The sequence below is a fragment of the Patiria miniata genome, unplaced genomic scaffold (assembly GCF_015706575.1).
Source record: "Patiria miniata isolate m_02_andy unplaced genomic scaffold, ASM1570657v1 HiC_scaffold_24, whole genome shotgun sequence".
Classification (NCBI taxonomy): domain Eukaryota; kingdom Metazoa; phylum Echinodermata; class Asteroidea; order Valvatida; family Asterinidae; genus Patiria; species Patiria miniata.
The window spans coordinates 6,708,936-6,736,786 of NW_024037063.1; the positions used below are offsets into that span (position 1 = coordinate 6,708,936).

A 27,851-nucleotide genomic window follows, 5' to 3' on the forward strand; every position below is an offset into this window, starting at 1 on the left:
TATTATGAGAGGACGAGAACCAATTGTTATGCACAAAATAATGCTGCATGCATGAATGAATGGACTTACCATATTGCTCACTAAGCTTTTTTAATGACAGAATTACGTTTTCTGGGAGAACTTACGTATTAGTATGCTGACATAGGGTACTTTAACTATTACGTTTTCACAACAGGGTGGATTTAGTACTGAAAAATATCAGGCCGAGGAATAGTAGGAAGATTAACAAACAGCAAACTGAAGTTAAACCGGCGTTCTCACATTGTGATTGTGTATTGACTATTGTGTAGGCAAATATCTTCCTCCATGGTTTAGATTACCATATGTTAAATTGTTGAGCTTCACTTCTTGTGTCATCAGATTAACTGATCACCAGCATGATGGCAGATGATGGTCATCGGTCGGCAGCTTGGGAAGATCAAGGTGATATCACTTTGCTTTATTTAGTTTAAAATGTGTTTATTATGTTATTTATTGTATTTTTTTAACTTTTAAACATGTTAAGTGAATTGCTTTTGAGTAAGTTTTATTATGTGTACTTGCGTTGTAATTATATGGACCATTTCCCTTTCTTCTCCATCTCTATAGGCCTATCCTAAAGCAAATGACAAATAAAATAGGGAAAGGAAAACAAAAAGAAAAAAAATTCTAATTCTAATTTTTCACAGTTTTTATCATTAATGTAAATGTTGCAAAATTGGTGTTTCACATAGGCCCACCACACTGACATTTTGGTACATAAACAGAAATTGAAACTTGCCAGAGACAGTAGAAAATTTCACAGCAGTGATTCAACTATTAGTATTACTTTAATTGTTTGATGGTTGATTCAAGCTAGCTTGGAATACCAATCTCTAGGCTCAAGACACTGGCGAACGAATCTCCCATACCTTAGATCTGGGTATTCCAAGCTAGATAATAGATTCCAGCATAAATTAATTGAAATGGCAAAATTATGTTGTGTTGTTTGGACATAAAATGAAGCAAATTAACTTTGTTGCATAATTGTGTCATTACAGGAGGTATACTGACCAATGGATCACCAAGCAGTGAACTGATACCACCTAGTGAAGTGCTTGGTGCAAGTAAAGCCAATGACAAATCGCCGTCGTTGGAAGTGGATGATAACAACGATGAGAGTTTGGACTATAGCGACGGCGATGACGGAAACACACAAGGCAACTATGAGCTCAATAGTGATAGAGACAGTGCTGGGGATAGCGTGAGTGAATCAGGAAGCTACTCGCCTAATGCTGATCAGCTACAAGAAGATCACTCAGTGCTAGAAGAAGGCACGTACCGACCGCTGTCTGCGGAGCTGGACGATAACGTGGACGGTCCGCAAAACGCCGGTCAACAGAACAACGGTCAAGATGACCAACAGAACCAGAATCCAATCGTAGAGGACTTGATCGACCACGCCGAGCACGACATGTGTGACGACAGTGAAAGCGATCTCGGAAGCTACCACATCAACTCAGAGGACGGAGCCGACGATAGTCTTGAAGACAACGGGAGTAGTGGAGGAGAATATGACATGAGTAGCACCGGGGAGGCTTCTGATGAAGACGCTGATGAGTTCAGCGGGGTGGAGTTACTGAGGGTCAAGTATAACTTGAGACAAGATAACCCTGTCTTACCAGACACTGTGACTGTACTGAGGACGGAAGATGGGGGCAAGGTGTACGTCGTGGGTACGGCACACTTCAGTGAGCAGAGCCAGCAAGACGTGGCAGAGGTATACAATTCTATTATAATATTGGATGGATTTGAGGGGGATAGAAGAATATATTGCACAAACTGTAATTGCAATGTTGTTATAGCAAGTGCACTTCATGTATATTCTTGTATAATCCCCCCAAAAGCCATCCAATATTATTATTTATATCAGGCTGACTTGACCAAAAGAACAAAAATTGTGACGCTGTCTTGTTATAATCACCGTTTGCCCTCCCCACTTCCACAATGACGAATGTTGAATTTAGAACTTGAACAAAATACAACCAAATATTGAACCAAAAACCATGACAACCTCCAGAGAAGACTTGTGAGTGTTTCTTGTTTGATCTTATTATTTTTTTTCAAGAGAAGAACAATGATCTCATTTTTGTTTTAATTCTCACTGATTGCAGTTAATCCAGGCAGTCCAGCCAGACATAGTCATGGTTGAACTGTGTAAAGGTCGTCTTAGTATCTTACAGCTTGATGAGGAAACATTACTGGAAGAAGCTAAGGATCTCAACATGGAGAAACTAAGAGTGTCTATAAAGCAGGTGAGTACTAAAGCCTGGTCTGGAAGCGAATACAAACATGAGTTTTTGAAGGCACAAAAGGCATTTCTTTCAAATTTGCAAAAAAATTGAGGACATTTGAACTTGGGCATTTTACTGAATAATGTTCTGTGGCATATCATTTGCTTTGCCATTGCATTACGTACTTAAAGCAGCAACACTACATGAGCTTGGCAGTGCTGTTGTATAGGATTACCTTGTTACACCAATGAATTGGCAAATCTGGCCCATTGTGTGGACAAGATGCATAAAAGACTTCCAGTAAGTAGCTATTCTGAATCAGTTGAAGAGAATTTTGTGCGCTCTGGAAGTAGCTTTAGTAGACTTGGTTGGTTTGTTTTGTTCGTTTGTTTTTCCCCTAATTGCACCCGATTGATGATATTTTATTCCGTCTTTCGTTGCCAGCACGGACTTATCGGTGGCGTGATGCAGGTCTTACTATTGCACATGTCAGCTCATCTGACCAAGGAGCTAGGCATGGCACCTGGCGGTGAATTCAGGAAGGCGTTTCAAGAGGTATAAAGTCCACATTCCACATGTAATTTAAAAACCCTATGGTTGAAGAAACACTGCGTTGATGTGTACCACAGTGAAATGTTGATTAAGTCAAACTCTGATAACCCTAAACAACTGTTAAGTCAAACAAAGAATCCATTGCCTTCAGTAGCATAACAATGATATACAACCCTGCTTAACTCAAAACTCTGCTTAAGTCAAATTTGAACCTGTTCCCTTGAGGTTTTGACTTATCAAGATTTCACTGTACCTGCATGCCAGCATGGTGCAACCTTAGAAATAGAAATGACTTCTAAATTTGGTCTTCAGATGAGTCTATCCAGACATGTTGATGTATTGTTTGATTGTCTCCATCAGGCCCAGAAAGTTCCAGGATGCAAGGTACATCTAGGCGATAGACCCATTCAGATCACACTGAACAGAGCCATGGGAGCATTGACAATAGTCCAGAAGTTACGTCTGGCTTGGTGCCTGCTGACCAGTAAAGACCCTATCACGTAAGTCTATCAGCATCATATGTGTGGTACTTGTAAGTTGGTTTCCTTTTTATAAAAAGTGTTTTGTGAATAACAATGAATGCTTAAATGCAGAAATGTTCGCGAACCAGCACCCTACCAGCATGTTAAAGCTGTTTTTTCTTTTATCTGGATAAAAAGAAAGTTACAAAAAAATTGTCAGTCTCGGTCGGGGTTGTCATTTTTTTGTTGCCATTAACTTAATCACTTTAATACTAACTTTGCGTTGTGTTATTTTTGTTGTCCCTACAGCCCCGAGGATGTTGAACGCTTCAAGCAGAAGGATCTCTTGATGGAACTTCTTGAGGAGATGATGGGTGAATTCCCCACGTTGAGTCAAGTCTTTGTGTCTGAGAGGGACATGTACCTGGCCAACTCACTCAGAATGTGTGCTGCATCACTGAGATATCCGATACAAGATGAAGGTAGGTCCCTCACCCAAAACCCTAGATGATCTGAGTCTGACTCCCTGTACTGCCCCAAACCGCCCTGCCTGTTACTCCCTGTACCACCCCAAACCACCCTGCCTGTTACTCCCTGTACCACCCCAAACCACCCTGCCTGTTACTCCCTGTACCACCCCAAACCACCCTGCCTGTTACTCCCTGTACCACCCCAACCACCCTGCCTGTTACTCCCTATACCACCCCAAACCACCCTGCCTGTTACTCCCTGCATTGCCCCAAACTGCCCTGCCTGTTACTCCATGTACTGCCCCAAACTGCCCTGCCTGTTACTCCATGTACTGCCCCAAACTGCCCTGCCTTTTACTAGGTCTTCCTTCATTGATGCCTATTTGCCACAGTCAAATGGATGCAAAATTCAGATTATTTCTGAAAATGTCAACATTTTCCCCTTGGATAAAGAGAGTCAATCATAGCAATATCAAGAGATCAAATGCAATTATCAGTTTTCTCATCAGACTCAATCCTCTCTATAGATTGAGCACAGTTACATGAAGCCAAACAGTTCTAAAATACCACTTTGAAATTCCAAACACGAGAAGACTGTCTAAACTGTCATGTTTTGTCATCCTTTTGTAGTCGTGCTTCGCCCGGTTGTTGTAGGTGTGGTTGGAATCGGTCACATGCCAGGTATCGCCAGCCACTGGGAGAAACCGGCAAGTCTGGAAGACATGCAAGAACTTACCAGGTGGGTCTCCAAGAGGAAGGGGGGGGGGGGTCAAATTGGACTGGGTTTATTAGGCTCCAGACTTGACAAGGAAATAATCGAAAAGTCATTTGCAGGAGGGATCATTGAAGCTTTAGGAATGAAATGTTAAATTTGTTCTGTTTATCATTGATAAAGACTACAAGGGTACATTCTTTTGTATTTGGTTTTGCTCTACACTGATGTGATTATTATCACTTCTATATTCTCTGTGTTTTACATCAGCTTGAAAAAAAAAAATACAAGCTTTTACTCAGGTGGGACTCGAACCCACAACGTCCTGCTTGTAGTGCAGAAATCTTACCACTCCACCCAAGATTCATGGAGTCGAATGACACGATTCATGTCTTGCTAATTCCCATTTCTAAATTTAGTGCAAACTGACCAGCTGTTGAACAGTGTATGACCCTTTTGTGTCAAAAACTGAAATTGATTTTAATTGTTATCCACATCTGTTCTATATATAGAGTTCCTGCACCCTCTCTGGCTGGGCGTGTCTTTCGTTGGAGCTTGAGGGCGTCGGTTCTAGGCATGGTCGCTTGGGGCTGCTACAAGTGCATCAGATGGACTGGTATTGCTGATGACTACTGGTAGAACACCCATCTACATTCCTGCATATTTGAGGTCATCTTGGTGGCAAAGCCATAAGAAGGGATCTCTTTTTAAAGGATTATGAATTTAAAAAAAAGATTGTTGGTGCCAAAACAAATTAGTAATGTTGCTTGTTGGGGAGCAGCAGAGACATTCTGACTTTTTCAAGCCCAACGGTTTATACCATGTGCTCACATTTTAAGGCAGTTTTACAGTGTGGTACTAATACCATAATGGAACTAATACCATAACAGCAGTAAAACCAGTGTGGTCATGGCATATGAATTGATCCCACCCTAGGTGACAGTAATTTTTTAAAAATTAACCAATGAGATCACATTTCTAGGTAATAAATATTTATGAAGCATTGTAAAAAGCAAGTGGCTTCAGGCTGCGTCAAAAATCGCATAAAATATTACATTTACGATGCATGATTATTTCTCTTCAGTATTTTTGTTTCTATTTTTGAAATGGAATCAAAATTTCCTGACTTAATTTTGACAGTTAACCTTGACTATTTAAATGGATGTGCATGCTAAAAATACTTTTATGACTTTCCGCAATGAGTTTATTTAAATATTCGCACTCGTATTAATTAAAGAAAATTATCCTTTTTGTTCAAATTTAATCTGATCCTTAGAAATGGGTTAGAAGTAGCTTAAATAATAATAATAATAATAATTACGTGGTGCTTATATAGCGCTTTACATACTTATATCAAAGGTCTCATAGCACTTCACAATTATTACCCCTGATCATCAGGCCATGAGACTAGTTTTCTGGAGCAGTTCGATATCAGCTCGAGATCAGCTCATTCTGGTTGCTTCCTTTACAGGTACCCATTTATACTCCTGGGTGGAAAGAGGCAATTGTTGTAAAGTGTCTTGCCCAAGAGCACAAGCACCATGTTCCCATCAAGGTTCCAACCCACGTACCATGGCACGCGAGTCAAACACCGTAACCATTGGACCACAGCGCTCCATACATAATGCATTGAGATTTGCGTTTAACGTGGGGCATTGCAGGTTTTCAACTCAAATTGTCAAATTGAGTACAATTCAGTTTCTATTTTGAGTTGATATGTCGGCTGGTCATCTCCAAGGGTGCCATTGGGCATATTCAAAATCCCGTTCTCGTGTTGAATGAACACGAGAACCAACACACAACAGGATGTTCCCTCTCCACTTATTGGGGAGTAGATGAGGACCGTCAAGAACAAAGATGGCGGACTTACAAAATGTAGGCCCCTACTGCCACTTGCGTTAATCAACTTGAAAGCACTCACCCAATGCAGGAGCTGTTTAAATGATAAAAAATAAAACTGCACGTAATCATAGAGTGGGCTTGTCATAGCTAAATTGTATAGCTGTTTTGGGATTTAAATTGTGTTCGTAATATAATTTATTTTAGTTTCATTTAATACAGAGTTTTATACGGCGCTGCTATCTTGGGTTTTCGCCCAGCAGCACTCCATACACACTTGAACGTTTGTGATCGGCAACTCAAGAACACTGTCCGCGGGTCCCTCGAGAACACGGAGGGTTTTGAATACTTGCAGCATGCAAGGAGTTAACTATTTCTGCCTCTGTCCAGTTTGAAGAAGTAGAAAGAAAAAAAAATCAGTGTACATGTAAACTGAAAATGTACTTGATCATATTCTTATAATTATTTCTTTTGATTTTTAAGGTGATAGCTTGGGAGTAAATAAATTATTTTTGAGGTATTTCAGCTGAAATGTTTCCTAATTTACCAAAACCCTGCTCTCTATATTACATGTATCTCCTTAGCATCTCAAGTTTTTTTGGCCCATCCTTCATCATATGTATGTATTTAATGATAATTTGAAATTCTGGGATTTGTACTAGAACAAAATTTAGGATGTAAAATAGAACTTCAAAAAAATCTTGATAGCACCAATGGCATCCCTACGTGTGGTACACAAGTCAACCGATCTCTGTTCCATAATCCTGACAAATAAACTATATTCATACAGGCGTTCCGAATTAGTGTACACTTGCAGAAATTCTTACATTTTCATGTTTAATGCCTGATATTTCCAAACTGATTCCGGTGTGAAAGTGTAGTTTGATTTTATCACAGCTGTTTCAATGGGATGTTCCCAGGAAGAGTTCCAAGTTTTTAACATGTTACATATCGTACCTTCCTTATGTAAATACTGTCAAACAGTTTACTTTTAGGGAACAAAGATTTGAGTCAAACTTGAAATACTGTACAAATGCACATCACCAACAAAATAATGGAACACTTATTACGGAGATTATATATTCTTGTTGAAGTTTATTATAAAAAGCAATGGATTTTTCCAGAATATGAAAATGTAAAAAAATTTGTACAAAATGATAAAAGTATCAAAAGAGATCTGTTTTAAAAACTTTAAAACTATTTGGGTTTCAAAATTATTTGGGTTGCATTATAATGTATGTTACATGACTTTGGGATTCATATTATAGTTCTACCTATCAGAAATAAAATATTTACAAGAAGAGTATGACTTCTAACACAACAAATACCGAGTTGTCTGGAAAGTGTGTCAATTAAAAATGGCTGACCTTGTTTGTTGGTTCCCTGTTTCACACATTCAATAGTACATTAAGCTCATGATTACCAAGGAAGGCATAGTGTGTGATAAAAAACCAGTTGTGCACAGGGCAACTTTTCCCGAATAAAAACTGCACTACAAATCCCCCATACTCGGATTGTAATGAATGGGCAGATACAATACCAGGCTTTAGATTATTCAGACTTTGGACTGAAATCGGGCCTTTGGAATCGGAGAAAATTGTATAACTCTGCATAGAACTTAGCACAAAAGCGTGAATTTTCAGACCTTTCATCCAATTTTCAGACCTTTTCGTGAACTGACAACCTCATCCCTGCACTGCATACACAGGAAATGCATCCATTTTTGTATTAAAAAAAAGCACTGCGTGCATTATAAAAAAGAGGTGAGCATATGTAAACTACACGGTACAATGCATCATGAGACATTTATTGGCTTGGCTTGTGAGGTGATTACATGGCTAGCTTGCTGAGGGTCTTTCATTTGTAGTAGGGGTTCAACATAACATGCCTGGACCTGTAAATATAAAAGAAGAAAGAGAGAATCTTCTCAGATTACTGATCCCTTTCCTTGCATATTAGGGAATATTATAACCCACGAGCGCGAGTGGAAAACAGGATAATGTAATGTGTCTGTAACCCATATGCCACGAGGCCGAAGGCTGAGTGGTATGCGGGACGCAGATGCACTACATCTTCCGTGTTCCACGAGTGCGGGTGGCATAACGAGTTTATCTTCAAGCAAACTTGACGCACAGTTAGTGGCGATGGAATACGCACCGTGCCCTGTGCGGTTATCCTATAACACTTGCGTGCAGCAGGAATGGCACGGGCATCTTAGAATAGCGTGATACGCGGAATGCACGGGATAATGTAGGATAACGTAGCACTGTTTGTTACCATGGATCAATCAATCAAGATCGAGGATTCAAGTTTGCTTGAAGATAAAAAAAAAACATGTAGATGTTGGGCAGAATTATTCATTATTTCAAGTTGGTGCTGTGGTACATACATGTACTGTCCTCCACCTCTCTGACCCATGTTCCATTCCTGCCCTAGTCCATACAGGAATGTAGATTGTCCCTACTTGCTTCAATGGATGTTCCTCAACATATTAATCAGGTGATCTCCACCCACCTCTAAAACTAAACATTTCATCATCTCTGGTCTCTGTAGGTAGCTTCAGCCTTTGAATTTCAGTGCCATCAGCATTTTTGTTTTTTAGGATTCCTTGATTTTAATACCTGAAATAAGACTACTAGTGTACTCACATGACTAGCTGTACATGATCAATGGCCCACTGGTCCCTCCCTGAACCACCGTGTCTTGGTTGCCACCAGCGGAATCGCACAGCCCTCCCTCCAGCCTCCGCTGGCAGTCGGTAGGACACCCGCTGAGCTCGCTGGTAGTCCGCAGGATCATGTGACTCTATCAGGTGCCAGTGGATGCCGTTGTCCGTGGTGTACTGCAGGAGGACGGCCTTGTTCTCAATGTCAGGGGAGGTTAGGTTGAGGAAACAGCTGGGGTTGGTCAGGGAAGCGCTTCCGATTTGAAGGACAAACATGATCTCTCTGGCCGGGGGTAACAAACATAAATACCAATATAATTCAATTCAATATCAGATTCTTTTCTTTACTTGCAAAAGAAACAGGACTTCATACAGACAGTATTGTAGTGGAGGCAATCACAGGGGGAATCACAAGTCCATTCATAAGTAACAGTGGACGAAGAATAACAAAGGAATGCATTTGTCAAAGCACATTTGAAAAGCTTGTGAGTTGAATTGGGATTGGATGACTAGTGATGGACTTGTAGGGACTTGTGATGGACTCGACTACATCCCTGCATACAGACCATATGTCACCTTTACCTTTATGCTGCCAGGCAACTGACAGGCAAAACAAACACCTAAGCATTTTGTTTTGCTTTCAAAAGTAAATTGCCAACACTTTTAACAACTCATATTTCAAGAGAAAAACATGTAGTGAAGAGGACAGTTTGACTTTGAGATACATTTTGCATTTTCACAATGAAGCAGTAGTAATGCTCAATGTTCATGCCGCAATTAGATGAATCATTTTACCTAGCTCTAGTTGTATCCAGTTCCACCGTGATGGCCTCTCTCAGCCCACACTGGCTGAAGTACAGTGACTTGCCGTGTGCGTGAGGCACGAGGGCGCCACAACCCATCCCTAGGCCGCCTCCGCGCACCGATGACCAGGTACGATCTGAGATGCCGCCCTCAAAGCTATCATCGAGACGGATTGGGAGCGGTCGCTTGGGGATGCACTTCTCACCTGTCAAAATAAAGACAAATATATGAAGGCAATCACCCTAGTGCTCAAAGTTTTGAGAGTACACCACGAATTGATTACAAGGGATCAGGACCTGCTTTGAAACACGCGCTAAACTTTGAGTAGCAGCTCTGATTTGCAGTCAAAGTCCAATATCACAAATGAAATTACAAGTCCATCGCAAGTTACAAGGGATGAAATTCAAAGATAAACATTCCTTCGTCACAGATGATTTGAATAGCTTTTGACATGACTTGAGACTGAAAGACTTCAGTTCAACACTGAGTTTTACTGCCCGAGGTTCTATTCCTAGCAGGTGTTCGTTATTATTAGAAGCATGACCTACTGACCTATGAACCCTGGGTCACATTGGCAACGTCCATCAGAGCCACAGGACCCATGACCGCTACACAGATCAGGGCAGCTAGCTCCAATGTAGACATCATCCAATGACCAGGCAGGGGCTGGATGACTGGCTGAGACTTGAATCCAACGGAACTGGGTCATACTGAAACAGACAACAATCAGGTTGTGATCAACTCTCTGCTTATGGACTACATGCAGGAATAGTGCTGTGTTCATGGAGATCCAGTGTGGGATGTACACCCCACGCCCTGCTGGTTTGCACTTCTAATTTTCATCTCGATTTACCTGTAGCACCACAATGTAGAACTTAACTGATTCTGAAATGTCAGTCCCAATTTTAATATTCCAACAAAGAATGCTAGCTACAAAGCTGTCAAACTCAATCAAAGGGGTCCAACAAAGACTTCATTTATAAGATTGAAGTTTAAATCACATCGTCATGAATGGTCACTGATTGCCGTTATGTTGACAGCTTTGCTAACGTTGCTGGCATGATTCGGGCATGATTCATAGTGTCACTGTGCCAACGTGTTTATGGCTTCAGATATTAACAATTTGGGAGACTGCAACACAGGGCTGGATAGCTAGATTGGTAGATCACTGGTACAGTGTTCTTGTGGTCACAGGTTCACATCATCTACTATTCGTTTCTTTGTTCAACCTTCTACAGGAAAAACAACACTAGGCTTGCCTAGTCAAGCTGGACCCGAAAGTTTGACAACTGGTCAGTCTCAGCACAGCTTGAGTTGGTCAGTCTTTAGTTGCAGTCTCGGGTTGACAGTTTAAGACATTATTTATACTCATCAGTGACTCGGTATTAAAATCAATCAGTGACCTTGGTCGGTCGGTCTAGTAAGGGAAGATGCGCAACGTCAACATTGTCAGGAGTTGTCTCGATATATATTGCCTCACCTGGACACCGTCTTCGGAGGTAAGGCATACATCACCCTCCTCCATACACCATACTCATTAGCACTATAGACACTCCCACGCTCATACTGCATAGGGTAGCACCTAGCATCATCATCACTGTCTGGTAGGCAGGTCGGCTTGAGTAGAGTCCAGTGGGAGTCAGCCGGGTGTGTCTTGTACTCCAGACTAACTGGGAAATCCTCAATGCAGGATGGGGAGACGTCTTGGCATCCAACTACAATCTAGTCAGAAAACCCCCAAAAGAAGGGAATATCAGATGGGGGAAATGTTTTAAGATGAATCGATGATGAGGACTGTTGATTTGCTAGTCCTTAAAAGGACGATTTCTCAAGGGATAAAGAGGAAAACTCTGGCAAGAAAAAAAAGTCTTGAAGACGATTAAAAACATTTAAACACAGGAGAAAGAGAAAAACAAATAAAGGAAACTTATTGCAAAGAAGAATCAGGAGTGAAGCAAGAAACACTAAAATGTATATAATGCAAAAAAAAGGAGACCTTAAAATGTAAATTAAATGGTACTGAATCAAAATATTTTTCTGTACATTTTTATAAACAAGTCGTTTTTCAAGAGAGGTACAGTAAAATTAAAGGAAATATTTAAGTGAGGAAAATATAAAGACATTTTTCATTGAAATTTCTAAAGAGATATGAACACAACAAACACTCAAAAAATAAAAAGATATATGAGCAAAACCTGGCATAAAGAAAGTTAATTTGTTTTACATGTACAATCTCATTTAACATGTGATTCCATAGGCATGTGTGGGCAAGCCACATCCATGTAATGCTGATGCAGCCCTGTAGCTTTGTATGAAACTCACTTTGAATTGTAACATGTAGTTGGCGTCAATGATAAGCTGCCGTGTGACGGCCACGTTGTCCTCTTGACTGTATCGTCGATTGGCCCAATAGAGGGCGCTCTCACTGTTGAGGCAAACACCGACTCGCACCTGTCCGTATGGGTAGAAATCCCACAATGCCTCAGTAAGGCCGACGTTGAAGGACTCGGTCAGATGGGTGGGGTTTATTTCCGAACCACCTGAGGTAGCAAAAACACAAACAGGAAAGCTTGGTTTCTTTTGATCAATAATATACAAAGGTGGAATAATTGTGTGGGTATTTGGGACCACTCCTATCTTCACTTTGAGCAAAGTTATTCTCATTACATCAACAGCACACTTCCAGGTAACTATTGTTTCTACAATACTGTAATACAATTTGTAAAAACAAATATGCAAAATGTACTATAAATTTAACAACCCTAAGTTCACTCGATGAACTCAACTTATCTGCTTTAACCCGACCAGTCAACTCACAGACACTTCCATTTTAGGCGATACTTTAAGCTCATTCCTGGGACAGCTGGCAAGAATAAATTCACTCACTCGCCTAGGTTGTTGCTTACGTGCCCTCAACCATACAGTACTTTTGTAAGTTACGTTGGTGACGGCCAAAGCCAAGTGATTAAATTTGCTTTCCCTGATGCAAAATGTTTCTTCAAAAATATGACGATCACTGGTATATCCAGTCTGCCTGGCAATCGAATATTACCCATTGACCAATAAGATCACAGCTTTTGATCAGGTGACAATGGGAGCTCAACCAAACTCAGCCGCAAGCACGGTGATGAATGTACACAGATCAAATGGTGGGCTGGGTTTATGACTGAATCAATAGCAATCCATGTCTTACCGATATAAACATCATCCAGAGCCCACTGAGCCCGTCGTCCGTTCCCAACTGGCTGCCACCAGCGAAGTCTTGTGGCCTGTGTGCGTGCCGCAGCGGGTAAGGTGAAGTAATGACGCTGCGGTGTGGTGTAACGCTCGTAGTCTAACTCAGCTAATAGGATCCAGCTGATTCCTGGGTTGCCATGACGATAGATTTGGACAGAGGAACAAAAGCCCCAAATGTTAACCATCAGTCATTGCATAAACTTGGCAATGGAAGAAATTGTTAAATTTGTTACGAGAAAAGTCAATTCATTAAATTCATCAAGAGAAAATGGTGAGATACTGTTTTGAACCAGTATCATTTGAACAAAGAAAACTTAGTGAATTTCATTTTGATTCAAACCACTACCAACAGAGCTTCTAGCATTAATAAACGTTTACTTTTAAACTATCTAAAATCCACCAAAATCCAAACCAACGTTATCTGTTGGATTCAGCTTCGTGATGGACTGTATAGTTAAACATTCTGGCATGTTACTGTAGAGTGTCAGGTTCTAGGATGGTTCCTAGCAAATTTACCAATGGACTAAGGGTGAGTATTACTAACAATATATTACAGCTATACAATGAAGGCAAATACAGTCTCTTACCACCATCAATGGAGTACTGGAGGAGAACACTCTCAGACCTGCCAGCTGGTCTGATGCATGATGGGATATTACGCTCGCTACCAATCACTGCATGGTACTGCACAAAACTGCACACGCACAAAAAGACGAAAAAAACCAAAACATTACTAATCATTTGTGTTGTCAAAACTGTATCGTGCAGTTCATAGTCATAAACAGTGCTAATAGTATACAAATATTGAGTGGATCAGCGTGTAATGGGAGGAATATTATCGCAAGGTAAAATCTGGACTTTTCCATTACACGAGGCGAAGCCGAGTGAACTGGAAAAGTCCAGATTTTACCGAGCGATAATATTCCTCCCATTTCACATTTTAAAGCCACTCAATATTTGTTTTATATAACTGACATATAGATCCTTGTCATTTGATATATTTGAACTTTCATTTCAATACAAAACTGGAGGAAAATGTATTTCTCTCTTCCAAACCACACTTTCACGAAAATGTTTGAACCCAACGCTGTAGCGCTGGCTCTTTGGAACAATATGCGCTACGCGCAACGCTGAAGGCGCACACCAGCATGCATTTGCACACAAATACCGCGTCATGATCTTAACTGTTGAATAGTATTTCCCATTCCCCATGGGCGGATAGTACTTTTTGAGCCGGGGCATGAATGGGAGGAATAATGAATGCCACGTGATGTGAGTTCCACCAATCAAATGACAAGGATCTGTATGTCGGTTATATAATCATTCATGACTGCAAGGACGTATTAGATAGGTTCAGATAAGCTAAAAAAATACCCTTTATCCGATACAGCCACACTGACCGTGTTCAGGTGCAAAATTTCAATGATTCAGAGAAATGATCCGAAACTCCTAGTCTGTAATCTCCTTGATGATTTTCGATGGATTTTAAGCTTTAAAAAATACATTTTAATTTTTTTTTAAATTTTTTTTTTAAATGAGCTCTTAAAAGTTCTGTCATGACCATCATGTAGTGCTTGAATGGCCCAAAGGCAAAATAAGCACCTGTTCTGTTGTACATACTCTACCCCTTGAAATTGTCCCATAGACGAGTAGATTTTGGAATAAATGTTCCTTAAAACAAGGGAGTTACCTTGCTTCTCAGATGTCAAAACTGCTTCTCAGAGACAGAGATGCAAGGCCAACAGTTGGGTTTTAAGAACATTGGCATCACAAAAATCAATGACAGTTTGATATTTTAGACATGCAACGAAACGGGTCACAAAATATGACAAAGAAACCTCAAACTGAGCAAGATTTTTAACAGTGTTTTAAACTATAATGGCATAAATTGGAAATAAAAAAAAGGAAAATCAGTTCATCATCTGAGGAAAATGAAAAGCCTGATATTTTGGGTCGTTAATCATAATCACCTTGCATCTCTGAGATCTAAGTCCATCGTCTCAGCCAGTCGCAGACCAAGCCCACTGAGGTACAGTGACCACCCCTCCCTGACCGTACCGCAGTCTTGAGTCGTGGTGATGCGTCCTCCTTGGACCAAATCCCAGGCTGAGGAATCCAGGTCTGAGCTCAGGAAACTTTCCTTCAAGTTGTCCTGGAAATATGACGAGAAATGCTTGTGAAAACTGCTCAGTTGTCAAATAGGCAGTTCCACGGTATCGGACATACATTTTGGACAAATCAAATGTGTGCATAATAACGTTTATAATCATAAAGTGAATTCCATTCTGATAAAACCTATCAGTTACTTTCTACAATGATTTAAACAAGGAATTATTCACCCAACTTTTTTGCTGTAGTAGAAATTAGCCCAAAACACAATGGGGGCAGACGTGCTCAGACATATTGATGTACTTATTAATTCATTTTTTCATTTAAACGTAACAGCTGAACTATTGAACATTGGTAGAAATAAACTTTGTTTCAATACAAAATACAGATAGAAATCTTCAAAATGATATACACGTTTCATTTGTGGCATTTGGATTGTTGTAGTTTTGGCATTGAGGTTGATAACTCCATGGACATTCCCAAACACTAACAGCTGATGAGGATTGACAGGGGCGTAGTTAAGTCCTCCCACGTCACTTACACTTTAATTACATGTTGCCTAGTCTCGGGTCAAATGAAAAGCTATTGATGTAAACTGTTCATCCCATGTCCTTTGTGATGTCGACCTGATTCAACTTGTGATTGACTTGAGCTTCGACGTGTGATGGCCTTCACTTCATGTCTGAGGTCTTGCTTTCAGCTTGGTGGTATTTGTAGCCAATGATGTAATTATTTGGGTTCGGACTCGGCACTGTGAAAAATATTTCTAATGTCCCTGAGCAACATTGTTAATTGCAATATTTTGTCTTCAAAAATGAATGTGTAAACTTTACATAAACCTGTCAAAAAGCTTATAAGTGTATATCATAAGAGGTAAAAAAAATCCAACTGTTTGTTTGTCGTACCCTTATGCCAAGACTACGCTCACAAGCAAAGCCGTCGAATCCCTCATCACAGATGCATTGTGGGTAGTCACATGATCCATGACCGCTGCACATGAGTGGGCAAGCCGGGCCGATAGAGACATCATCCAGGGCCCAGCGCTGAGGCAGGGAACCAGGCAAGACCTCCTGGTACCACCGGAAACGAGTGCTCCTAAACATGAAAAAAAAAATAAAAGTATAGATTTGATTACACTAATAAGTTATAGTACTAATCTGATTTGAGCAATGGTCGGCGACTGAAAAATTATTACAAATAATTAAACTTTGGCATGGACGCTGACCTGAATTTCCATCACTGAACCAATAGGATTGTTTGTTCTGTACGAAATAATGAATATGCAAAAACGGCACAGAATATTATCGAACAAAATGGATGACTGTGTTCTTGTTAAGCAATTTCCAGATATTTTGCAGGCTAATAACATAATCGAAAGAGAAAAAAATATTCCTGTCAATAAACTGCCCCCCCCCCCCCCCAAAATACTTAGCGTCCAGCGACCATCAGCGTTGGACGTTCCTGGTTGCACGACCGACTATAAACCAGCCTACTGTCAGTGTTTCTACTCACCCTGAAATAGCTTCCTCTGGTAGTGGAATAACAACTCTCCTCCATCCATGATGGACGTAGTAAGAACTGGGCGGCGTCACAACGCCATTGCATTCTGGGTCTGAGGGCAGACACTGGCGAATCAGGTGTGACCATGTGATGCCGTGATCAGTGGAAAATATCAGCTGGACAGGGCTGAAGGGACTATCCCATGATGCATTGCAGCCGGTGCTGATCTGGACATGACAGACAAGAGATAACGTCAACAATGTCGATGCTGATGCTGTGTCAGGGAGTTAAGCACTGTGGTCAATATACAGTGTTTCAACCATGTGCCATGGTATGTGTGTTTGAAACCTGACGAGGAATACGGTGCTTGTGTTCTTGGGCAAGACACTTTACTACAATTGTCTCTCTCCATCCCAGCGTTGGTACCTGTGAGGATAGAAATTAGCTTGCGCCGACCAGGCCTAAGCTGCTCATGCACAGAAATGGTCTCATGGCCTGATGAACAGGGGTAATAATTAGTGCTTTATAAAAACCCTGCAGTTTTACCAAAAGTATGATATTTTCAGCTGAGAGTAACTGGCCTTGGAGCAGGATTGCTTACCACAATTGCACTGCTCTTACTAAGAGCAAATGAAGATTAGTATGAAAGACATAATTCTAGTAAGACGTCAACTATTTTTTCTTAAAGTTGTAGTTGCAAGTCAATAACAAGTTAAATTGCATCTCAGATTACTAGTAAAGGGGATGAAGAATCATATTTTAAATCTGATTGCTTGTCTCTTCACTGGAGATTGGATGACATGATATTAATTTGAGACTGAATTGTGATGTGACATGTGACAACATGTGACCTGTGATGACTTGTGCTGATTTGTGAATGACTTGCAACTGACTTGTTAGTACTTGTTAACAACTCTGTTAGTATCCACTTCATAACGATACCTCAAACTCTAAGACAGTGCCTTCCTGCAGCTGCAGGTCTACCGTTGTGATCACGGTTCCTTCCTCAGCATCCAGCCCTCCGACAAGTGACAGGTTCTCCCTCATCCCGTCCAACATCCCTTCTTGGTCCAATTCATCACAGAACGGGAGAACGGCGGCGTTATCCAAGAACAGCCAGTCTATGCTTGGCAGTCCCAAGTCAAAGTCATCGGCCATGGCGGAAGGTCGGTTGTCAGACGAACCACCAATTAGGATGTTATCGATGGCCCAGTCGGCTTGGTTGATGCCTGGATGGTTAGGCTGCCACCAGCTAAACCGGGTACCGACGGTCCGAGCTGTCGTGGGTAACTCGATGGAGACAAAACTGAGGGAACAGAAATACAAATATATTATTCACACATCGGTCAGCACAGTTGAGCAATTTGGGAAGAATATAATGCAACATGAGATCAAGTAGAGTGTTTTTGTACATTGCAGGCTCTGCCTTCAGATGGTTACGTTATTCCTTTAGTCTTTTGACTCACCTCTGCATTTTGCAAGTCTAGACTTAGTGAGTCCAAGGTGAATTCTGAGGCCATTATATTGAAAAGTATTTTTGAAAACTCAGTCTATCATCAAGTAGAAGTTCAAAGTTACAGCCAAATTTGAGCCTAATTTTGTTTCGTTTTGCTTCAATCTTTAAGTTTTTACCAATCATGAATTCTCATGGACGTTGTCTCATTGATTTGGTTGTTTTCGCCTGATTACACAGCTTCCACATAAAGCAATACTTCTAAACTCTTACTATAGCTATGGCTACTCACATATTGCAATGTCTACCCAAAGCCATAGCTTAACATTTCAAATGTCAGCAATACTTAGGGCTTCCAAATCTTGGCTGTGCATCGGTCATTTTTGGCTCTCAAATCACTGAAAATGACTTGAATGTCCAAACTAAATGTCCATATCATAAAATGTGGTCTTATATTACAGGAATTAAGTTTTTGAAGCAGAACATGGTTCAATATTGACTAATATGTGAGTCCCCCGTATAAGGTCTTCTTCAGTCAAAGCTGGTGAAAAGGCTGGGGTTTGGGGTTTAACCTCCAAGCATAAACCATTAGTCTGGTGCTTACCTGGGTATAGAGTATCTGCTGTAATGCAGTTCCGTCAGCAATGCCCAATGCACACCGCCATCAGTAGAATACTGCAGTAGCACATTGTGACTACGTTGGGTTGGCAAGGATAGGCAACCATAACGAATATAGAACTGTATATGAGTACCATGGGTTAGGTCCAGATCTGTGGTGATGAGTTGACGTGTGCAGGCCTAGGGTATAGAACAAGCGGAAGAGTATTTTAAACCATTAGCACCTGTGCTACATTGTACTACATTATACTACATTGTTTTACATTGTATTACATTGTATTGCATTGTATAACATTGTATTACATTGTATTACATTGTATTGCATTGTATTGCATTGTATTGTATTGCATTGTATTGCATTGTATTACATTGTATTACATTGTACATTGTATTACATTGTAATACATTGTACTACATTGTACTACATTGTACTACATTGTATGACATTGTATTACATTGTATTACATTGTATTTATTCCCTGATAAATCCAGAAAACCATACAGTATTGAAGAAAATACCGGTACACCAGAAATAACAACAAATTTGGTTTGATCTAAAATCCACAACACGGCATATTTCTTCCTTTCTCAACCATCTTCCAAGACCTACCCCAGTAAAGTGCAGAGCTTTTCCCGAGGCCACTGGTCCACAGGAACTGGAGACCATCCCACCATTGATGTTAAGCCACGCCCCTCCACCGGAGACCACAGGCTGTTGAGAGAACGGTTCCCTGACTTGTTGAGGTAGCGGTCTGATGGGGAACTCACAGGCTGGTCCCTGCCAGTTGCTGTCACAGCTATCAGCGGTGAGGTGAAAACAAGAAAATTGGTTTTAGGTTGTGGAAGTCATTCAACCAAGACGTTGTTAATAATAATAACTGTTCTTATAAAAAGCACATCACTCTGGTGAGGTCCCTGTCAGGAGGTGATGAAAATATGGACTGAAATAGTAAATGGAAAGCACTGAACTAAAGGAAAACCCATCCATTAAAGCTGCGTCCACTAACGTGGCACACTTTGACATTTCACCCCGACTTTCCTCATGTAGTGTTGCCAAACTTCTTTGTTGAAAAAACTTCAAATTCATTCAGTTAAATACTGGTACTATTACCTTATAATATTGCTTGCTGTGAAACCTTGTGCACAATTTCAGTGTCATGAAATTTTCTCCGAAATTCAAAAACGGTGGCGTCCGGAAATTGGGCACAAAACCGACCGAGTGTTCCCTAATGTTGAGCACTTGATTAAATCTCAGAAATTCCCAAGTGAACAATGAAGAATTTGTTTCAAGTTGACAAATTCTGATAAACCGTTATTATCCCAACTTACCCGTTAAACTACCTTTTTTCTGAACATTATTTTCTTATTTTGGGTGCATTTTAAAATGATTCGCTGCACACTTCAAAACAAAATATGAAAATATCGTAGAAGTAAAATTTCTCTCGTAACTTTGTAACAGGAAGATAAACACAAAATTTAGGAATGTAAATGTTAAGAGCTTGATGAAATTTCACTTACTGTGAAATTTGAGGTAAAAGTATTGCTCTAGTATAAGGCACTGGAGGTGAAAATTGTGCCATGTTAGGGGCCTGGCCAAATCCGAGGACATCAACAATAAATGAATGGGTTTCATAAACACGTTTTTGAACTGTTCTAGTGTTTCTGCAAACTCAACATAATTATAGTAATGAAATCAAAAGGGGATTTATTCATGTGTTTCCTTAAAATAAACAATGATGTAGTTTTTCCTACGAACGGCCAGAGGCAGTTTAGACTCCTTGATTTTTGCGAAGTACTGCCATTAATGTCAAACAATGAAGTCAAACTTTAATTGAATATTGAGTTTTGTCTACCATACACAAATCAAACCAAACCATGCAGTCAGTCACATCTAGAATTCCACGATCAATAATGGAAACAAACTCCAGTTTATTAAAACTTTCAGAACATCCAAGAAATGCTTGAACTTACACGCAGTAAGCAGTATTGCATCTGCCATGGCCAGTGCACATTGTTGTACACTCAGAGCCGATGTACACATAGCTGACTGCCCAGGTACTGGACGGTTCAAACCCATCCGGTTGACGCCAACGGAACTGAGTGGATTTAGACCTGGAAAACAGTTTTAAGAAATGAGCCAGGAGTGTCATTATTGGGCTAGGAAGTGGGCATAAACATTTTGGTACTGACGTTGAGTCACTAAATTAATACAAAATTCTCCAAAAAAGGAATTATATTCATAGTGATACATGTATAGAGTAGCAACTTCCAAGTTGAAAATTTCTGGGGAAAAAACATGTAAAAGCTGAGTTGCCCAATGCCAAAACTATTTTTAAAAAAAATACAAAAAAATGAATACATCTGCTTGGCTTTTGACATTTGGGCCAAAATAATTATAGTTTTGAAGTTATAACAATAAAAAAATAATGGATTAAACAATTGCAAAATATTCAATTTCTAAATGACCCGTTTGACAGGCATTAAAATATTTGAAGTACAAACCTTGACAAACTGTGTGTATGAAGGCAGGACTACTCAAAACCCAACGTGTGACCATTTGAGGGGACTTGTTTCACAAGAATAAAAATCTAGTTTAAGAGCAGGGGCCATTTTCATTAATGATAATGCTTAGCAAAGACAGGTTACCAGCCAATTTGTCATGGTATGTGTATTGAGAGTCACTGGTACTCAGCTGAGTTCTTCCTACAGTAAGAACATTAATTGGTCAGCACAATTTTTCTGCTTAGATGCCCCATGAGATTGCGTCCTGGTCATTAAGAGTACCTTGTGTGTGGCGGTAGCGGCATGATGACACGATTCCATCCAGCGTAGATATCAGCTCCTAGTTGACTGCTTGGGTGATAGTGAGAGCAGTCGATGTCTGATGGGAGACATTCTTGGTAGACCAGTTGCCAATGTTTGCCCATGTCTAGGGAATACTCCAAATCAATACCTGTCACGAAGAGAAGGGAAGTAACAAGCCGATGAAATAAAATTAAACAAGTCGTGATCAAGTCAGACCACATCATACCAGATCAGTCTAGAATAGACCAGATCAGTCCAGAACAGACCAGATCGTTCAACAGCACGGCTGATCAAATAATTTTAGACAACAAAAGACCAAAGTAATCACACTTTTGTCAAAGTGGGTTTGACTGGATCAGACTAGTACACCATATCTGTCCAGATAAACCAAGACCTTACGTAACCAACAACTGCAAGTCCAAACATCAAACCAGTTTAGACCTGATCAGACTAGAACACACCAGATCTGTCAAGATAAACCAAGACCATGTACAAAACCAGAGCAACTACAAGCCCAAACATATCCATTCAGTTTAGACCAGATCTGAATAAAGCACACCAGATCTAACCAGAAAAGGCAACTCACGGCCAGATAAGACCAGATCAGTTAGACCACATCAAACCAGATTAGTCCAGTTCAAACTAGAGCACAGTACATTAAGACCAATGGCAACCAGATACTAGACCAAACCTGCCAGACATCAAATCACTCTGAATTAGAATTTACCAGACCAGACCAGATGTAATCAGACACGACTACTCATGGCCAAACTATACCAGTCGAGACCGGACCAAACCAGTTGAAACCAATTCTAACCAGATCTCACCTGTCAGACAGCATCAAATTAGACCAGAATAGAACTTACCAGAACAGACCAGATCTAAATCATGACCAAACTAAACCAGTTGAGACCAGACGCTGCCAATTCAAACCATCAAAATTATTCAGATATTTATCGAAGTACACATTTTCCTAATTGTATTTTTTTCCCCTTTACTGTGACTGTCAGAGCCAACTGTTTAAGTTGAATCACATCTCCATTCACCTACAACATTTTGCACTTAGAATTGAAAAATCAAATCCACAGGTTTCAATTTGTTGTGGCAACAGAGTACCAAACAACAATTTTTTTCAGTGGGCCAAACATTTCCAGACTTACTGTAGCATTGGTTGGAGCGAGTGCATCCCATCGTCAGCTCAAACTGCAAGAATGTTTGCTCCGTTACCATGACGTCAGTGCTGACCATGTAGCGCATCTGATCATTGCTGCCAAAGTGCAGGGCGTTCACCCCAGAATCACACACCTTTAAAAGAATTTAGAATATTTTGTTTCAAAAGGGTGAAGCAAGTAACTTGCAAAACATCAGAGCTGATAATAGTTAAAATTATATAACTGACATCCAGATCCTTGTCATTTGATTTGATATTACTCCCATTCATGCCGGGTCTGAAAAAGTAATTTTGCCTGAGTCTAATTTGACCGTCTCTTTACTGACCTGTTCAGTAACCCCACCGGGTGATAGGATCCAATTCTGATCATGTGGCGAGGTGATCTCATTACTGTCTCGCTGCATGGAGGAATCAAAGTCATCTTGCAGCATGGGATGACCGTGCCCACCGATGAAAATCTAGATATAAGAACCAAACGAAAAGAATTTAGCATTGTAGTGAAACCATCACATCAAATGTCATCACATGTACATCAGAAACCAATCATCAGGAGTCACCCAGTTTCAAGTCAAGTATTAGGCTACTCAAACGAAAGGTGCCGTTCCTTTGTCATTGTTCACCATCTTTATTTTCTGATTTGACTTGTGATTTGACACAGTGATAGTAGACTTGATTATTCACCTGATCGATAGCCCACTCATCCAAGAAGCTGCCCTGATTGGACGGCTGCTACCACCTGATCCTAGTAGCATTACTCACCTGATCAATAGCCCACTCATCCAAGAAGCTGCCCTGATTGGACGGTTGCCACCACCTGATACTAGTAGCATTACTCACCTGATCAATAGCCCACTCATCCAAGAAGCTGCCCTGATTGGACGGTTGCCACCACCTGATACTAGTAGCATTACTCACCTGATCAATAGCCCACTCATCCAAGAAGCTGCCCTGATTGGACGGTTGCCACCACCTGATACTAGTAGCATTACTCACCTGATCAATAGCCCACTCATCCAAGAAGCTGCCCTGATTGGACGGTTGCCACCACCTGATCCTAGTAGCATTACTCCGTGACCCACTAGGAAGCTCCAGCATGACGTATCTGGCCTGGTTGCTGATGTTACTGAAGTGCATTTCTTCTAAGAGAGACCAAGTGATGCCTGCGTTGGTGGAGTATTGCAACTGAATTGGATGGTTCTTGTTGCTGGGTGGGGTGCGCTGGCAACCGAGCCGGATGAAGAAATGAACGATGCTGCCAGGGAAGAAGAAAGAATGGAGGCTTCAGAAGAATCCTTTGCGAATTAATGTTTATCAGAGGTTTAACCATCATAAAAGTGCCAAAAAAATGAACAAAGACCGTGAAAAAGATTGCGAATGGCTGGGTAGTGGTATATAGCACTTTCAAACTATTCTGGAGGTCACAGAATCAAACTCATCTCCAGTCACCAAAAAACTTAAAGTGTTCAGAAATCTGTTGTCTGCTTGGTTGCTTTTTTTTCCCCAAAACCTCACCTGGCAGCAGTGAGGTTTAGATCCCTAGTCACCAGCATTCGTTTACCACTGCCGACAAAGTGTAGACTGGTGCCGGTGATCAGGGTGCCACATTTGCTTGTCACCTCACCACCGCTCCACTGCAGAAACTTCATGGAGTCCACTTTAGAGTCTGCAAAGATTGTAAAGGTTCTGATATATTATGCAGTTGTCATATTAAAGAATTAGTTCTTAAAGAATTACATAAGGCATACATACAAAACAAAATACTCTGAGCTTTCCCTGACATTTCCTTAAGAAATTTCCAAAATTCCATGAGAAATATTTTCACTTTTACAAGCTTGCTTGGAAGTCAAGAGGTGGTTGCAGCAAAGCACACCTAAGATACACAGGTAACTTGTTGACAAGCGATGGCCTCCCTTTGTGCGATCGATAATTTCCCTGCTCACCTTCAAATTCCTCCTTGAGGTATCGTGGATTCTGCTGGATGGCGTAGCAGTTTCTACCTCCGTAGCCTCGGTCACATCGACACTGGTTCCCATCCATGCAAGCCCCATGCCCACCACACAGTTCAGGGCACAGGGGACCAATGTAGACGTTATCCAGAGCCCACGGGCGAGGCTGGTCATGCGACCGGTAGAAGCCTTGGTACCATCGGAAACGGGCAATCCTTAAAATGAGAGGCAATGAACGAGCAAGGTGATATGTTGGGGGTACAGGAACGGTGCACTTCATGTCTATTCAGTGGTCACATTATGAACTTCAAAAATACATCCTTTGAACAGTTTTTTCAACCGATGAGTTTTTAACATGGTGATACCATGGAGGAAGTGGGGGGAGGGGGTGTGGCTTAGTGGTTAGGGTTTGTGACTCATGATCAGAGGGTCAGGGGTTCGAATCCAGCTACTGGTCATACGCTGTGTCCTTGGGCAAGCCACTTCATCCCCACTTGCCTCTCTCCACCCAGGAGTATAAATGGGTACCGGCATTAGCTGGGGAGTAACTGTGATGGACTAGCATCCCATCCAGGGGGAGTAAATATATTCTCAGTCGTTTCATGCTACTGAAACCGGAGATAAACTCCAGCCTGATGGGCTACTTTGGCTCAAGACAGACTTTACTTACTTTTTTTTACCATGGAGGAAGGAACGCAAACCACGGTCAGGATGGTATGAATTGCATTTATTTTTCATGAATGAATTTGCAAGTGATGACTAGTAATGAACTAACCCACATATGTGCAGTCCATTGATTAGTATGGTGACTCTCTTCCAGGGCTCAATCTCCCCTATATAATACACGCTGGGTTCAGAGACATGACCAGAGCAGACGCTACTAGACCAGTTTTGGTTGAAGCAATCCGGTTTGAGCAGGTTCCATGTGGATCCATGGTCTCGTGAGTACTCCAGCGAAACAGGAAAAGCTGAGATTGTCTCGGCAGTACAACCAACGTTGATCTGATGGAAACAAATTAATTCATACTTATAAATAAAACAATGAGAGAAATAAATAAAAAGTACTTACAATTCCACTGAACAAATACAGGTCATATTTTATGATTTTCTTTATAATAAGCAAATAATGTTTGCAAATCAAGCCAAAAAGAAGCTGATAGTTGCCTTTACATGTATCACGAAAGAGCAAGTAATTTTGGATTGTGCGTGCGCATGCATCTTGTTATAAAGGATACTGAATAAGCACAGATTTCTGTTTTCTAGCGCTGTAAGCACAGAGAGGTGATCCTAAGCACAAAATTCCATGTTAGCACATTCACGACTCCTGGGCCAAGGAGTTTTTGTTTTGTTTTTGATAAGTGCATTCTTTCAACTGCTACAATTTACAAACTTCAAGAGTGAAGTCAAGCTACTTTTAGAAATAATCATTTTATGGAGTCATGTCATTCCTTACCTCAAACTGTACCATGGTGTGTTCGTTGACATCAATGTCTCTTGTGGTCATTGAATGCTCGCCAGGCTGTAGTTGATACACCAGGCCTAGGCTACTACCGGCAGCCAACCTAGCACCAAAGAATTCAAGTTATTCCAATAATATTTGAAAGGTACGTGGTAAAGACAGTTATAAGAGTAAGTTCAGAGTTGCAAGTCTCCTGAAGGCAGAGAGGACAGGATACTGTCCCAAATGTTGAATTTTCAATATGTTCTTCTTAAAAAAAAAATTACAAAAGAGATTTCTTTTCACATGGTACAACTGCAATTAACGTAACTTTTAAAAAAGTTATTCAGCTAGAGTCAGACAACGAGGAATTGATTCATAAATAATGCCGACACTTTTTGCCACCAATAACAGTTCAGAGAAAAAAGTTGAAAGGTTTAGTGAGTTCATGGCTTCTGACTAGTGTTATCGAACAATGGCACTGAAAATGTAGGCGATTGCCTACCAAAGGGCTCAGTTGAAAGAGTGCCAAAATGGTGTTCTCGAGGTCACATGTTCACTTTTTTACATTGACTAAAAGTGAGCCTACCTGTAGTTTTCCTCCTTGTTTTGAAATAAAATTTTTAAAAGCCATACCTTGGTTGCGTAGATTGCACGTCAACATCGTCAGACGGTGGACAGAAACGATCCAGTCGTGCTCCAGGGTAATACAGCCAGTCTACCTCTGAGACTCCCGAGTCAAAGTCTCCAGCAAGCATGTTACTACCCATCAGGTTACCTCCAATGATCAGACCATCGATTGCCCAAGAATCACTATCACCTGACGGTTAGAAACACTTCACAATTGTTGACGGCTGTGATGTGTGATATGGCAGCCGAGGTAAAGCCGAGGGTGCTATGTGCCACGAGGGGTTAACATAGCCATAGCCTACATCACAGCAGTCAACAACTGTTTTATCATATCGTGCCAAAAAAGATAAAAGTTTGTAACTTAGGAAGAAATAAATTAAATCACTGCAGTGTTACGTTTTGATTACTGCGAGAATTCCTGCCAGAGATGAGACTGAGCGTTTGCAGTTCATTCTCAGTCGCGAGGCGCGGGCCAGCCCCACACGACTGCGCAACGCAGTGTATATGAGGTACTTTATATGCAACGCAGTGAATATGAAGTAAAATAGTCATTTATATAAACTGGGCATGTGGCTGTTCCAGACCGATGAAACAACAATCCAAGCAAGGATATAACTATCCCACGAGCACAATTGAAACAGAATACTGTGTCTCATGTGCCACAAGGCCAAACACAGATACACTACATCTATCATGTTCTATGAGTGTGCATGAGACAACAGATGGGCAAGCTATGGGCAATAGCCACAGCAAAACATGCAAAAGACAACAACAGCTGTATCAGACACTCAAAAAATTTCAAACCTAAAAATATACCTGAGTGTTTGGGCTGCCAGAAACGAAACTTGGTAGCGTTGTTCTGGAACATGGGCAGCTTGATATTGATAAACGTCGGACTGAGGGGCGCGGTGTAGTGTAGTTCCTGTAACGTCTCCCAGGTAGTACCGCCGTTGCTTGAATACTGGACCAGCACAGCACGGGACCGGTCAGGATCTACGCCGGTACCCTGCGATGGGCAGCTATACTGGAAGGTGAACTGCATGTACTGCATCATAGTGCAGTCAAGGTCTTGGGTTACCAGCATCCGTGGACCAGCCTGTGGATGGGGTTTTAAAGGCAAAACAAAAATCAATGTCAAATATGACTTTTTCACAAGGTAATATTTTCACAAACCCACTTGACCACACTC

The 27,851-nt window shown here is 40.9% G+C and overlaps 2 protein-coding genes across 3 annotated transcripts in view; one reads left to right on the plus strand and one right to left on the minus strand.

The window, feature by feature from the left end:
• Positions 1 to 55: 55 nt before the first annotated feature.
• LOC119732035 (traB domain-containing protein-like) lies at positions 56 to 6,806 on the plus strand. Of its 2 annotated transcripts, XM_038205403.1 has the most exons (9): positions 56 to 146; positions 361 to 423; positions 1,020 to 1,738; positions 2,133 to 2,273; positions 2,697 to 2,807; positions 3,165 to 3,304; positions 3,575 to 3,747; positions 4,366 to 4,474; positions 4,960 to 6,806. In XM_038205403.1, exons 2-9 carry the CDS (start codon positions 378 to 380, stop codon positions 5,084 to 5,086), a joined length of 1,566 nt encoding a protein of 521 aa, XP_038061331.1. In that variant the 5' UTR covers positions 56 to 146; positions 361 to 377; the 3' UTR covers positions 5,087 to 6,806. The 2 variants fall into 2 exon arrangements, with proteins under 2 accessions (XP_038061331.1, XP_038061330.1); XM_038205402.1 differs by lacking the exon at positions 56 to 146 and having other exon boundaries at positions 306 to 423.
• Positions 6,807 to 7,363: 557 nt separating this feature from the next.
• LOC119732036 (reelin-like) overlaps positions 7,364 to 27,851 on the minus strand; it is a 53,793-nt gene continuing 33,305 nt past the window's right edge. The window contains exons 34-58 of the mRNA XM_038205404.1: positions 27,479 to 27,758; positions 26,669 to 26,852; positions 26,048 to 26,156; positions 25,370 to 25,596; positions 24,589 to 24,809; positions 24,161 to 24,311; positions 23,642 to 23,900; positions 22,975 to 23,106; positions 22,638 to 22,782; positions 21,457 to 21,625; positions 20,644 to 20,784; positions 19,283 to 19,469; positions 18,659 to 18,852; positions 17,544 to 17,907; positions 16,614 to 16,828; positions 16,007 to 16,196; positions 14,963 to 15,144; positions 13,580 to 13,686; positions 12,949 to 13,119; positions 12,078 to 12,295; positions 11,236 to 11,477; positions 10,308 to 10,465; positions 9,747 to 9,960; positions 8,935 to 9,234; positions 7,364 to 8,180 (exon numbers count right to left, since the gene is read on the minus strand). Coding sequence (XP_038061332.1) covers positions 8,144 to 8,180; positions 8,935 to 9,234; positions 9,747 to 9,960; positions 10,308 to 10,465; positions 11,236 to 11,477; positions 12,078 to 12,295; positions 12,949 to 13,119; positions 13,580 to 13,686; positions 14,963 to 15,144; positions 16,007 to 16,196; positions 16,614 to 16,828; positions 17,544 to 17,907; positions 18,659 to 18,852; positions 19,283 to 19,469; positions 20,644 to 20,784; positions 21,457 to 21,625; positions 22,638 to 22,782; positions 22,975 to 23,106; positions 23,642 to 23,900; positions 24,161 to 24,311; positions 24,589 to 24,809; positions 25,370 to 25,596; positions 26,048 to 26,156; positions 26,669 to 26,852; positions 27,479 to 27,758 — 4,797 coding nt within the window. The 3' untranslated portion in view covers positions 7,364 to 8,143. The remainder of the gene's footprint in view (positions 8,181 to 8,934; positions 9,235 to 9,746; positions 9,961 to 10,307; positions 10,466 to 11,235; positions 11,478 to 12,077; positions 12,296 to 12,948; positions 13,120 to 13,579; positions 13,687 to 14,962; positions 15,145 to 16,006; positions 16,197 to 16,613; positions 16,829 to 17,543; positions 17,908 to 18,658; positions 18,853 to 19,282; positions 19,470 to 20,643; positions 20,785 to 21,456; positions 21,626 to 22,637; positions 22,783 to 22,974; positions 23,107 to 23,641; positions 23,901 to 24,160; positions 24,312 to 24,588; positions 24,810 to 25,369; positions 25,597 to 26,047; positions 26,157 to 26,668; positions 26,853 to 27,478; positions 27,759 to 27,851) is intronic.